The 14,406-nt window shown below is 46.2% G+C and overlaps 1 protein-coding gene across 1 annotated transcript in view; it reads right to left on the reverse strand.

Moving 5' to 3' along the window:
• Positions 1-1,273: 1,273 nt before the first annotated feature.
• CSF2RB (colony stimulating factor 2 receptor beta common subunit) overlaps positions 1,274-14,406 on the reverse strand; it is a 32,864-nt gene continuing 19,731 nt past the window's right edge. Inside the window, exons 8-14 of the mRNA XM_027873396.1 lie at positions 13,961-14,115; positions 11,867-12,003; positions 11,070-11,238; positions 10,150-10,240; positions 8,745-8,802; positions 7,591-7,694; positions 1,274-2,921 (exon numbers count right to left, since the gene is read on the reverse strand). Of these exons, the coding sequence (XP_027729197.1) occupies positions 1,829-2,921; positions 7,591-7,694; positions 8,745-8,802; positions 10,150-10,240; positions 11,070-11,238; positions 11,867-12,003; positions 13,961-14,115 (1,807 nt within the window). The 3' untranslated portion in view covers positions 1,274-1,828. The remainder of the gene's footprint in view (positions 2,922-7,590; positions 7,695-8,744; positions 8,803-10,149; positions 10,241-11,069; positions 11,239-11,866; positions 12,004-13,960; positions 14,116-14,406) is intronic.

Raw genomic sequence — 14,406 nt, forward strand, 5'->3', positions numbered from 1 at the left:
GAAAAATATACGTTGACGTATTAAGACCGCAAACCAATTAAAAAAAAAAAACAAACACATGTGAGAACATACAATGAGAAATCTTGGGACAGCAGAGAGTAGTGGAAAGATTGTTGGAAGGCTTTGTGGAACAGGCAAGTTGGGAGCAGATTTGGATTGGAGCAGTGGAGGGCAGGGAGCATACTCTGGGTGCAGTGAATAGCCTCTCTCCAGGTCCAAGAGGGAGAGGCGAAGTAAACAGATTTGCCTAACCTGAAAAAAATCTGAGAATCTCCAGATTGGATGTGACCTCTCTCAGAGGTCACTTACTTCAAACTAGACCAACCAGGGTGATGGAGGTAGCTATAATAGGGTGGGACGGAGGGAGAGCTTGTCAGTGGGAGATCTAGGGATCATCGCTCAGGAGTTTGGATTGGATCCAGTAGGCAAAGGGAGCCAGTGTGTGCTCCTCAGCAGTGGAGTGATGAGAGAAGAGGAGCATTTGGGGAGGGAAACTATACTTGTGACCTGTTCTTGTTGAATGGAGCTGATGGTTTATCCTCTGGGACCCTGGACTTCCCCAACAGATCATTTTCAAGAGACACTAGCCAGGATAATTGTAACCCATCATTTCTCTGTCCCCCAGTCTGGCCTCTAGGGAACCACCAGGCACTTAGGGAATTTCATAGAACATTAGAATTGAAAGGGACCTTAGAGGTCACCTAGTTTCACCCACTAATTTTATAAAGTTTCACATGATTTTTGTTTTTTTTTTAACACCAAAGTTATTTCCTGATACCTCCCCCTCTCCCACCTACATACCATAGAACACATCCTTGTAGCAAAAAAATACAGTTAGCTGCAATTGAGCAACTCAGTGATACAGCTAACAGCAGATGGATAGATAGATAGATAGATAGATAGATAGATAGATAGATAGATAGGTAGATAGGAAGACAGATGATAGATAAATAGAGATAGAGAGATAGCAAGATAGAGACAGAGCGGTAGCTAGAGAGATAGATAAAGTAGGTAGATAGTGAGATAGTGATAAAGAGATAAGATATATAGTGACAGAGAGAGAGATAAAGAGGAGGATAGGGAGGAGAGAGAGAGGGAGAGAGAGAGACAAAGAGAGAGAGAGGGAGAGAGAGAGAGAGAGAGAGAGAGAGGGAGAGAGAGAGAGAGAGAGAGAGAATCCTTCATTTAGAGCTGGAAGGGACATTAGAAGTCATTGTAGTACAGCACCTACATTTCATAGATGAAGAAATTGCAGCTCCAAATTACTTTATTTGTCCAAGATCATACATGTATTAAGTGGCAGAGTCAGAGTCAGGATCTGAACCCAGATCTTCTGACTCCAAATACATTGCTCTTCCCACTTCAACACCTGTGAAAAGAATATCTCTTTTCCTTATTTCAGCATAAAGCCTCAATTTTGAGAACTGAATCCATAGTTTTATCAGTGGGTGGGAAGGTCCTCTGATGGTTCATACATCAGAACAGAAAAAAAAAATGAGACTTTGGCAATCCTTCTTCCAGAAAATCCATTCTTCATGTGTAAGTCCATGTCATATTCTGCAGTTGAAGAGGAGGGAAGCACGTTTCATTGTCTGTCCTCTGAGACCAAGAAGAAACTGAGGCTCAGAGAGGGAAATAACCCCCTGAGGTCACAAACTGCCAGAGTTTGCACTCAGACTCAAGTCTTGGGTAAAAACAGGAAAATCCCTGCCTTCAAAGGGCTTCCATTCTGTTGGGGATAGAAAGCAAAAAGCCTAGTGAGGTGGGGACGCAGTGTGAAGGGACCTGCCCTCTGGAGACTGGTGGACCCCCGTTTGAGGGGGCTTTGTTAGCACACCTGCCCTGGCCTGCAGCCATCCCATGTTGGCAGAACAAGGTATTCCTGATGCTTCATGGCCTTGAAGAGCTGGATGGCTGGCACCTGAGGCAGTGGCTGGCCTGGGGGCTCCTTGCCCTGAATATCTTGGGGCTTAGCCATTTTCTCAGGGCAATGACCAGGAGAGACCAGCTGGCCCTGGAAAGGGAAGAAGCAATAGTCTCCTATCTGCTGCAGGACAATGAGTCCTTCAGGATGGAACACTGTTATGGTCTCATCCTGCTGGGCATCCATGGGATTTGGGGCTGAGGGCCCAACTTGCAAGGGGCTGGGGTTCTCTGGAGGGGCCTCAGCACTGACCATGTTTGGAGGGACCTCAACATATCCCTCCAATGTCAGCATTGCAGGGCTGGGAGCTGAAAGAGGCCCTTTGGTCTCTCCCAGGGAGAGGCCAAGACTGGACTCAGGGGCTGGGCAAGGCAAGGGAGGCATGGTGAGAGGCGGGAGACTTTCAGCCTTCTCAGAGCCAAGCACCAGGTTCTCAGGGGCAATGTAGCCTGAGACCCCGGCCAATTTCAGGGGGCCTGTGGAGCTGGCAGCTACTTGACTGAGGTTTTTCTCCTCCCTTGGTTCCCCAGATGGGGGGGCAGCTTGCTCCCTGAGTGTACAGGGTTCAGCTTCTTCTCTGGGTGAAGGATGATCAGATGAAGTTTCTTTTTCCACTCTATCTCTGCCCAGTTCAACCAACTTGGCCATAGGAACAAGGCCAACCTGCCCACCCTGGGGCAGACAAAAATACTCCAGGGACCCACGGGCCTGCTTCTTGTTCCCTTCAGCCTGGCAGGATCCCACCTGGCCAGAGATATTAGGCAGGGAGTGGCTTTGGGGCAGGCCGAGGTAGGGGCCATTGAAAGCGAAGCCCGAGTCTAGGTCCTTCACTGGAGTGTTGGGCTGAGGCATTTTCTGGGAGCAAGACAGGCTCAGGTCCTCATCAGGCAGAGTGATGGATGCTGGGTATGGGTCAGGGTCAGAGGACAGAGAACACACATCCTGGGGGTCCACAGCAGTGAGAGGGGATACAGAGCTTCTGTTTTCAAAATCAAGCCTGAGGGAAGAATACGGAGGTGAGATTCTGGCATCACCACTATGGGATGCTGACTATGAAAAGAAGCCACATGTCTCTAAGAGCTTTAAGGTTTACAAAGTTCTGCTCCCCAAAACAACCCTCTAAGGTACGAAGTGAGGTCATTATGCCCATTTTGTGAATGAGGAAATAGTGCCAGAGGTGATTCCTGAAGGGGCGATTTCTGAAGGGCTCAGCTCTGGATTCAGAAAAAGAACTGAAGATTTGAAGGACCAGAGGAAAAACCTCGAAAGGTAAAGGCCATGGGGGAGAAAGAATTGTTGGTTATTCCCCGAACAGCTTCTCTTGCCCCACCACAATGCTCATCCCTCACTCCCTTCATGTTCCCCACACACTTTTCCTCTGCCAACTCTGAGCTTCTTTCCAACTCCTTCACCAAGTCTTGCCCGATGACTCCAGCCCCCACTTAAGCCCACCCTACTCTGAACTCTGCCAGCTTTGTGGGTCTGCAGACCAGAGACAGCACCTTCCTGTTCAAGCTTGGACAGTTCTGTCTCACACCCTGAGTGTTCAACCACAGCGCAGGGGAAAGAGCATTCAATGGGGAGGCAGTGGACTCTGGCTCTTCTTGGTTTTGATTGTGGGGCCTTGGGCAGATGGCCTAACTTCTCCCACCCTATTTCCTTATCAGTAAAATGAGAGGGTTGGGCTCATATCTCTATGAACCTTTCCAGTTCTTCTGCTCGCCTTGTCTCCTTCCCCTGAAAGGCCAGAGTTTGCCTTTCAGTGAAGCAAGGATGGAAATTATACTACACTTAAAGTTAGATGATCTGCGCTGAAGTCCAGACTCAGACACTACCTGTGCTGGGTCTCAGTTTCCTCATCTGTAAAATGGGGTCAACAGTAATTGTTCCCAACCTCAGAGGATTGTTTCAAGGACATTTTGTAAACTTTAAAAAGCATCAGAAATAGAATTCTTTTATTTATTTTCCTCCCTAGACAACAGCCCTTCCCCACCCCACCCCTACCCTGAGCTCCTAGCATCTTCAAAGTCAATCCCTTTGCCACCCCAAAAAAGCCTTTTGCTTTGAAATACCTTCTCTACCCATGACACATACTCTCTCCCTGACAGGTCCTTTCCTACCCAAGTGATCATTTTCATTCCTTGCCCAAAGTACTCGCCTCACTGAGCCTCAGTTTCCTCATTTGTAAAATGAGGACTCTCAGGATGCTTCTGAAATCTATGATCCTCTGAGTGTGAGTGAACAGGAGTCATTTACGCACTTACTAATGATTACTTGTTAGCTTCTCCTGGACATCTGGCAAGTGAAGCCTCGTGAGCATATGAATGGCTTAAAGTAACCAGTCCCTGATAGAGAAACAATTCATTTTGGAAGTGGATGGAATCATAGAATGACAGATTTAGAGACAGAAGGGACTTCAGAGGAAGGAAGGAAGGAAGGAAGGAAAGAAGGAAGGAAGAAAGAAAAAAGGAAAGAAAGAAACAAAGAAAGAATGGAAGGAAGGAAGGAAGAAAGAAAGAAAAAAGAAAGAAAGAAAGAAATGGAGGGAGGGAGGAAAGAAGGAAGGAAGAAAGAAAGAAAAAAGAAAGAAAGGAAGGAAGGAAGGAAGGAAAGAAGGAAGAAAGAAAGAAAAAAGAAAGAAAGGAAGGAAGAAAAAGAGAAAGAAGAAAGGAAGGAAGGAAGGAAGAAAGTAAGAAAGAAAGAAAGAAAGAAAGAAAGAAAGAAAGAAAGAAAGAAAGAAAGAAAGTAGGGAGGTGAGTAAAAAAATTAACTATGTGCCAAGCAGTGTGTTGAGCACTTCACAAATTTATCTCATTTGATCCTCAGAACAACTCTGGAAAATAGGTGCTATTATTATTCCCATTTTACAGTTGAGGAAACTGAGACAGGCAGAGACTAAATGATTTACCTGTGGTCACAAAGCTAGTAAGTATCTGAGACTAGATTTGAACCCAGGACTTTGTGATTCCTTGTACTCTATCCTCTGCACCACCTAGCTGCCTCTCTAGTCCACTGCCTTCACTTTATAGATGAGGAAGCTGAGACCCAGAGAGGCCAAGATCACCCAGTAAGTGACAGAAGCAGTCTGTGAAGCCAGGTCCTCTGACTCAGCCAACCAGTCCCTGACCAGCAAGCCTCTGCTTGAAGATCCCCGTTATAGGGAAGTCAGTGCCCCTGAGGCAGCCTCTCCTCTGATCTGGCAGCTCTGATTCTGGGAAGGCTCCTCCTCCACTAAGCTGACACGGGCCTCTTGGCAGTTTGCTCCTATTGGCATGCCAGAGATAGCTGTCGGGCACCAGGTGCAGAGGCAGACAAACTGTTTGTTGTGGGAGGCCAACAATGACGTGAGGAGGTGGCTGGAGAGGGCTGTGGGGCAGTGGAGATGGGAGGGGTGGTCTGTGGGGATCATAGCCAGCCCTCCTCTCTGGTCTTGTGACTCGGGGAATCAGGAAGAGCTAGTTTCTATTTTCAACCCTGCAGCTGCTTTTACCATCAATCGCTACGCTTGCTCACCAATCCCTCCTTCGAACAGCTGTCAAAGTAACAGTAGGAAGATCTATTTTTCTGACCATGTCCTCTCCTACTCAAAAACATTCAATGGCTCCCTGGTGTCATTCTGATAAAAAGTGCCACATTCTTCAGGCTGGCGTTGCAGTTCCTGCCCAAGCTCCTTCCAACTGCCCTTCACAGCCTTATTTCATTTTATTGCCCTTGGAACACTCTATGTGAACTAGCCATGCCTCACACTCCTTTCTCTAATCTCTTGCCTCCATGCATTTGCACAGGCTGTGCTTCATGACTAGAGTAGATACCCCTCTCATTTTATAGATGAGGAAACTGAGGTCTATAGAGATCAAGTGACTGCCCTAGAGCTAAAGGGGACCTCAGAGGCCATCTACTTCAACCCCCTCAACTTACTAAGGAGAAGTATGGATCTCAGAGATGAGATGTGACTTATGAAAGAGGCAGGATACAACTCAGGTCCTCTGACTCCAAGGCCAGAACTTCTACTGTACCAACCTGCCTCCCCTTTGCCTACAGCAGCATTTAAGAAATGTTTGTGAGAATGCATGAGGTTGTCAATAAGGCAAGAAAATTCCTCATCCTTTAGCATGGAGAGTTCTACTCATGTCTTCTACAGGCAAAGGAAATGGCTTGTTAGTGAATCCTTCATTGGAACCTTTGAAGAGGTAATGATCTCACCCCTTCTACCCAAGGTAAACCAACCCAGCTACAGTCATAATCAGGGAGTCTGGATACCTAGATTTTGGTTCTTGCTCAGTCACTAACTCATTGTGGGCAAGTCTCTCTAGCTCTGGGATCCTCAGCTTCTCCCTCTGTACAGTGGGATAATTGGACTAGAAGACCCTTTCCAACTCTATGACTCAACACTTTGGGTTCCATAACTCTTTGAAGCCTTATCAAGCACTTTCTGTTACCTGACCTTTCCTAACTAGGTGCTCCCTGCTCATAGTCTGAATGAGCAGACCGCATCATAGTCAAGTCAACAAGCATTGATTAAGCACCTACTATGTGCTGGGTACTTTGCTGAGCACTGGGGACACAAAGAAAGTCAAAAACAATCCCCAGCTCTCAAGGAATTTACAATCTAATGGAAGAGACACACCCCAACATTGTATTGTGAGCTCTTCCATTAGAATGTGAGCTCCTTGAGGGCAGGGAATATCTTTTTGTATCCTCAATGCCTAGCACAGTACCTGGCCCATAGTAGGCACTTAATAAATGTTTATTGATTAATTGATTGATTATGTACACAAGCTATAGACAGGAGAAATTGCAGATAATTTCAGAGGGAAAGCACTAGCATTTTGGAGAATTAGAGGATCATAGGAGCTTAGATCTGGAGTTGGAAGGGTCCTTAGATGTTATCTAATCCAACCTCATCATTTTGAATTCGAGGACACTGGGGCACAGAGAGGGCAGTGACTTGGCTAAGGTCAGATTGTGAGAAGGTAGTAGGGCCAAGATTCGAACCCAGGTCCTCTAAAGTCAAGTTCAATACTCTTCACACTCAGCCACTCTACATACCATGATGTGAGTGATGTTTAAAAAAAACTAACAAGGCTAGAGGTGTCGCAGAGAAACAGATGAGCCCCCATCGGGGGTGTCCTCTTTATCTTTGTTCTGTAAACCAATCACACTTTTCCCATGTTTCTTTTGAAGAATAGTGGCCCAAACTAGGCACAGTAGGGACATAAGAGCCAAAATGATTTTAGAGATCATGGAGTCTAATTATGTCATTTTATATAGGAAGAAACAGGCCCAGAGAAGTAATTTGCTCAAAGCCATGTAGGCAATAGGTAGCACAGCTGGGATTTGATTCCAGTCCTCTGACTGCAAATCCAGAGTTTTTTCACCATTTTATAGCTCTGCTTAGATTTACATTTTACAACAGGCAGGGATTGTGTCACCTAAGTGTGTAGTCCACTAAGAACCCCAGAGTCATCTTCTATCATTCTTGTTCTTTTCTATCCTTTGCATGTGCCATGATTATCTCCTTCCCCACCCTCACCCCACCTTGGTCCTAACCTCTCCTGCATCCATCCCCCATGTTCCAGATTTTACACGCTCACTGGAGAGTAAATATTATCCCTATCCATCCCTTTTTATTCCCTAAAAGTCACTCAGGTGTGAAGCAAACTCACCAATCCATCCTGGAAACAGAGTATTCTCTTTCCTCCTTCTCCCAAGGGCTCTCTTGACTGACAGTAAAAAAGTTACCTGGATTCCAAATCCTCTGGTTCTTATCCTGTGGAAGGAAAGAAAACATTCTGAAATCCTCCCAGGGCCAGCAGCTCTTTCCTCTCTGGGCAAGACAATATAAGAGGATCCCCTGAAGGCTTCTGAGGTTAGAGTCAAGGTCCAACAAGGTCATGTGCTTTACCCATAAGGTCATAGGGTTCATAAGTAGAACTAAGATTCAGACCAGGTCATAGGGACCAAGGACTAGAGATGGAAGGCGCCCCAGAGGCTGGCTAGCCCAACCCCTTCATTTTACATGTAATACATTTCATAAAATGCTGTTTTGTTCTCATTAATTGTCTGAGTTTGTATCTTATCTCCTCACTAAGCTGCTCTCCATGATGGATAGAGAGGGCCTGATTTTCTCTAGATTTCATATTAATCTATCCCTCCTACCTGATATAGAGCAATACACAAAGTAAGCACTTCATTATAATGGCATTTTTAGAAGATTTTAAGATTTACAGAAGGGCAGCTAGGTGACTCAGTGGATAGAGCACCTGGCCTGGAGTCAGGAAGACTCATCTTCATGAGTTCAAATCCAGCCTCAGACACTTCCTAGCTGTGCGGCCCTGGGCAAGTCACTTAACTCTGTTTGCCTCACCTTCCACATCTGTAAAATGAGTTGGAGAAGGGAATGGCAAATCACTCCAGTATCTTTGACAAGAAAACCTCAAGTGGGGTCATGAAGAGTCAGAAATGACTGAACAACAACAATAAGGTTTACAAAGCACTCTCTATCTGTTATCTCATAAAAAAAAACCTTATAACAATATTGTGAGGAAGTCCTATTGTTATCTCCATTTTACAGATGAGGAAACTGAGACTTAGAGAAATTACCTGGGAGTACATAACAGGTAAGTGTCTAAGGGAAGATTTGAACCCAGGCTTTCCTGATTCAAAGACCAGGCCTCTGTTGACTACACCAAGAATAAGGATGGAACCTTGGACCTCAACCTAGTCAGGTCTTCTAAGGAGTAGGCAAGGTAAGTGGGTCTAGGGGAGCTATCTGGCCTTGTGCCTCTCTTCACTCCCAGGGCAGTGCTTGGTCTCTTACCTGGAATAGGTGGCTCTTACCCGGGTTGGGAATCTTGTTTTCCCAATTTGTCCTCAGTCTGTAAAGAAATTGCACACATTTGAGGGTAAGCTGTCTCCTTATCTGTCCCAGATGCTCCCAGTTGGTGGGAAAGGGGACTGTTTGCTTCTTCAGGCCTAACCCCCCTCCCCACTCAGGAGGTATAGTTAGAGCTTAGTCTTGGAAATGCTGAAATCCACAAAGCAGGACCCAGCCCTGCAGTAATGAGTTTTATTTCCATTCCCTGAGAAAGAGAGAATGGTTCCCAAACTTCCCAAAGGCAATGGAGGTCAAAAGGTATGCAGAATATCCTAGATGAGATATGTTGGGTCAAAGCAACTCATAGAAGCTCTCTGAGCTTCTAAGGGCCTCAGAATAGGGAACATAAGGACTAGCCAGACCCTTAAAACACAGAGCAGTGAGTGTCAGATCCAGGAGGGTCTTTAGAACATAGAAGAACATTGAATATCAGAGGCAGAAGGAACCTTAGAATATGGATTGTCAGACCTGGGAGGGACCTCAGAACATTAACTGTCTCAGTTGAGAAGGACCTTAGAAAATGGATGGTTAGAGCTGGGAGGGACCTTAGAACATTAAATGTCTGAATTGAGAAGGATCTTAGAAAATGGATGGTCAGAGTTGGGAGGGACCTTAGAACATTAAATGTCTGAATTGAGAAGGACCTTAGAAAATGGAAACTGAGACCCAGAGTTGGGAAGTGACTTGGTCCAGGTCCCACAATGAGTTCACTGGGGAGGGGGGATGATGTTGATTGCATTTCTCACATAGCTCACAAAGTGATAGAAAGCATGATGCATGAAAGAAGCTCTGGGCAGATTCATTTCAGCCAGGAAACCACGGTTCATTCCGTTGATTCCCCATTTCTGTCTGTATGACCTCAGACAAGTCAATCCCCTTTTCTAGACTTCCATATTCCAATTTTGGAGTGGGGAGGGGAGACTGGGGAGGACTAGCTAATTTCTATTACTCCTCCCAGATCTGACATTCTGTGATGGCTACTAGTCTCTGACCACAGACCTAAGTCAGCATGTTCCTAAGTGATCTCATTCTCACCGACACAGGGTAGATTGCCTTCAATGGGGCTGAAGGGTCTGAGCTGAGCTTGACTGTTGACTACAGCAGACAAACATCAGTGTTTAGATACTGAGGTACCAGAGGGTCCTAGATCTGCAGCTAGAAGACACCTGAGATGCCATCTAATCCACCCCCCTCATTATACAAATGAAGAAACTGAGACTTGCCTGAGGTCTAATAGGTAAAGTTAGTATTATTTCCACTCACCCTGCCTCCCACTGTGACCTCTCCAAAGGGATGGGGAATGCTTGACTGGTCCCCACCACCACCACTGCTGAGAAAACTGCCTTACCTGGCTCCAAAGGTATAACAGCACCAGGTCCCCAGGAGTACCAGGATTGTAGAGATGACCAGTACCAGTCCCAGGATCTCTGGAGGGAAGACTTTAGGGAGGGGGGAAAGAAGGACAAGAAGGAAGGTCAGTCTCAGGCAGGGCAAGTCAATTCAACAACATTCATGGAGGGACTTAGCTGAGATCCCGGAACCAAAGAAAGTCAAAGACTCGGCAAACTATTGAGGCTAATCCCCTTATTTTAATGATGGAGAAACTGAGGCCTCAGGAAAAAGATTGACACCCAGCGTGACCAACTAGCTGGTCATCATGCATTTATTAAATATTTGTGATGTGCCGAGCAAAGAAAGACAAAACAAGGTTCCTGCCCTCAGAAAGCTTGCATTCTAACGGGGAATAGCAGGGCTAGGAACTTGAATCCAGGACTACTGACCAGGATCTTTCTAATTGTACTACACTGCATCCTTAATTCAGAGAGTTTTTTTTTGTTTTGTTTTGTTTTTGTCTTAAAAGTTGCTTATTTTAAAAATGGAACAAGAAGAGATAAGAGTTGCCTATCTACTTGCCAGATGTGGGGCTCTGGGCAAGTCAATTTTTCTTTCTGAACCTCAGTTTCTTCATCTGTAAAATGATGGAAATAGTCCCTGCACAAGGTAGCTCAAAGGGAAGGGCTCTGTAGAACATGATTTGCTATCAAAATACGAAGAGCATCGGTTATTATGACCATATACCCCCAAGGCACAGCCACAGGATCAAGCCCTGGGGGCAGTGGTGGGTGTTTGTCTTCCTTGTATATGAGTAGCCCAGGTCAGATTGGCCCTTTCGAATCTTGGACCGCTCAATCACAGCCTGGTGATGGGAGCCCTTGGAGCCTCACCTGGCCCCTAGTGGGCATGGAGACCAGACTTAGCCCCACCTACCTTTCTCTGTTCTCCAGGAGCACTCATTACTCCACTCACTCCATGTCCCACTGTAGGATTTATCTGTGACCATTGCCCTCACTCTGGCAAAGTATTCCGTGGCCGGCTCCAGAGAAGTCTCGGAGATGTTCATGTCCACAATGATTCTCAAGGTTTCACGGTGGGCTTCCTAAAGAACAAGGCAGAGAGAGACCAAGAGAGAGAAGAAGGGCTGAGAAGAGATCTAGGAGGGAGGTTAGAGCACAGGATATCAGACATGGTGTGATGGAATTTCTAGTCAGCCAGGATGTAAGAAATCATCCAGTCCAATCTCCTTTATTTTTTATTGATGGGGAAAACTGAGGCCCAGAGAAAGGGAGTGATGGGCTCAGGGTCAGAGTTAGTGAGTAGCAGAGGCCAGATTCAAACTCAAGTCTTCTGCCTCTAAAGTCTGAGCTCTTCCTCCTCCCCTCCCAGCTCTCATCACATTCAAATCAGTCTCACATAATTCTTCCTCCAGTGCACAGGGAATTGGTCTCTCCCTACATCTAGCCAAGATACCTCCTTGAATTCAAATCCAGCCTCTGATACTTACTAGCTGTGTGACCCTGGGCAAGTCATTTCACCCTGTGTGCCTCAGTTTCCTCATCTGTAAAAATGAGCTGGAGAAGGAAATGACAAACCATTCCAGTATCTTTGCTGAGAAAACCCCACTGGGGTCAGGAAGAGCTGGACACCAGTGAAACAACTGAACGCACATGTCTAGCCCCATCTCTACCCTTCTGTAGGTCCCATCCCTCACAGGGAGAGCTGCTTACCTCCCAAGTCTGCGTCGATTTCCTGTATTGAACTTCATAGGTCTGCTCACTGTCAAAACCGACCTGGGGTTTTTCCCACTGGAACCAATAGTTGTTTCCAGCCTTCTTGACCTTAATAGATGGTGTCGGTGGCTTAACTGGGATATAAAGAAACAACCAGGCTGTATTGAGTAAATTACCAGGGCATCCCCAAAGGGAGGCTCTGTAAATCACCCCCAGACTGGCTAGTGCCAATCATTCATCTCTTGGTCAATGAAGAAAGTAAGAGCTTTGGGGCTGCTCCATTCTAAATGTGAGGAAACTGAAACTCAGAGAGCTTCAGGGGCATTCCTGCTTCCACAAAGTCTAGAACTAGAGCATAACCCATCTCTCTACCATGAAGGGGCAACATTGCTGCTGACCCTAATACTGAATGGTAAGTGACTCAACCAGACATTGAGAGGGGAAACAGAGACTTTGGAATTGGATTCATCCTCTTCCCATTGAAGACCAGAAGGACCTCAGACCACAAGCAGAGAACACAGCTCTTGAAATTTTAGAATTTTTAAGGAAACAAGATTAATACATGCAGGGCTTAATTAGCACCAGACAGAAGAAAAAAATAATAATAAGCCAGAGACGCTAATAAATCATAGGAGGTTAGAAGAATGTCAGAGCTGGAAGGGACTTTCCAAACAAACCATCTAGTCCTACCCCTTCATTCGATTGATTGCAGAAAATCAGGCCAAAACAGGACAAGTGATTTGCCCAGGTAACAAAGGTAATTGCTTGCCCTTCGTTCTCTAAGAGGACCATGACATCAGGAAAGTGATGAAATGACATGCAAGTGAATTGGATTGAGGTGAAGGAGGGTTGTGTAAAGTCACCAGCCTCACTTTCTCCTTCAGAGCCATCTGGATCCAGACCAGGATGACTGGAGATGGCTCTGGATGCAGTGGGAGACCTTGGCTTTTTTAAGCTAAGGTCTTTAACAGGTCTCAGTTTATCCGAGGCAATACCCATTCAATGATTAAGGCTAGCTAAGAAATGAGGCAAGGAATGGACTCTTTTACCTAGTAAAAAAAAAAAAACCAATCTGGGAGGGGAAGATCCTTAGGGTTTCTGGACAAAACAGAAACAATTGCTATTTATACTCGCTCTGTGCCCTCAAAGTCCCAACAATGACCTCACGAAGCTTGGGCTGGGACCTACTGTTGGCCAATTAATGAGAGCCAGAGTGATGTGGACTTAAGGCATGGTTCTTAAAAAAGAAACCTAGCCTTAAACCCTAAGATATCTTGCTAAATTTCAGCAATCAAAATTTATATTCCTTTGGGCAGAGCAAGTAAGGGTAATGGCATGGGTAAGGGTATGATTCCCTGTGTGGATAGAGGTAATAATTAATAGAACAAGGATTTAAAGCCAGCTCCTTCATTTATGCAATGCCATTTCCATGCCTTGAGGTTGAGTGATGCACGGTGTAAGAGTAATGGAGGTCCAGACTGGGAGGCTGCACCCCATCCTCCAGGCAGAAGGAACCTTCCCCAGGCCTTTGGTTCCTCTTCTCTGCAATGCCCCTTTCTCTCTCCCCTCCACTTATCTGTCCTACCTCCTCCAGGAAGACCACCCAGACCACTCTCAGCCTACTATAGTGCCTCTCTCCCCTCTAAGGTCTTATAGGCCTGAAGCTCCGTCTCATAAGAAACTGGGGGACACAGTAGAGAATGTAGTGGGGAAAGTCAAGAGCCCTGGGTTGAAAACACCGCTGACCGTAACCTCTGTTTGCCTCTTCTCCTTATCCATAAAATGAGGATAATAATAGGACCTACTCCCCAGGGTTGTGGTGAGTGAGGATCCAGTGGGACAATACACATAGCGGGTGCTCCGCACACCTTAAAATGCTATTGGAATATCGACTATTTATTATTATTTTTTCTTCTGTCTGGTGCTAATTAAGCCATGCGTGTGTTAATCTTGCTTCCCTAAAACAAGGCTGAGAGGTCCCGAAGGGCAGGCCACGGGTGGGGGGCTGGGTTTGACGGATTGTCCGGTTTAATACCTGTTTTGTGGCTTAACTGTGAGTATGATCAATGTCTGAGACCCTGGGCCACTCACTGTGCTTGTAACTCGGTAAAGGTTTCCCCTCCTTGCTTTGCACCATGACCGTGTACTGGCTTTGGTTGCTGGGGTCCTGGACGTGAATCTGGCATCTGTACTGTACGTAGGGGCTGCCCATTTTCCTCTCTTTGTGCACGGGGGTGCACTCCTTCCTGTGGGGAACAGAACTCCAGTGAATGTCTTTGCCCTGGCCAGGCTTGGGATAACATCCCTCCTCACTTGGGCCTGCTGGCTTCCCTGGCCTCTTCCAAGACTGAAGGTTAAGCACCACCTCCTGGAGCAGCCCTTTCCCTATCTCCCCTCCCAAGTTCCTCACTTCAGCTGCTAGAGCCTTCCCCTTTCAGATCACCATCTATCTTGTCTGCACCTGCTTATTTGCCTAATGTCTCTTTGGGAGTGTGTGTGTGTGTGTGTGTGTGTGTGTGTGTGTGTGTGTGTGTGTG

The sequence above is a fragment of the Vombatus ursinus genome, unplaced genomic scaffold (genome assembly GCF_900497805.2).
Source record: "Vombatus ursinus unplaced genomic scaffold, bare-nosed wombat genome assembly UNPS02003292.1, whole genome shotgun sequence".
NCBI lineage: Eukaryota > Metazoa > Chordata > Mammalia > Diprotodontia > Vombatidae > Vombatus > Vombatus ursinus.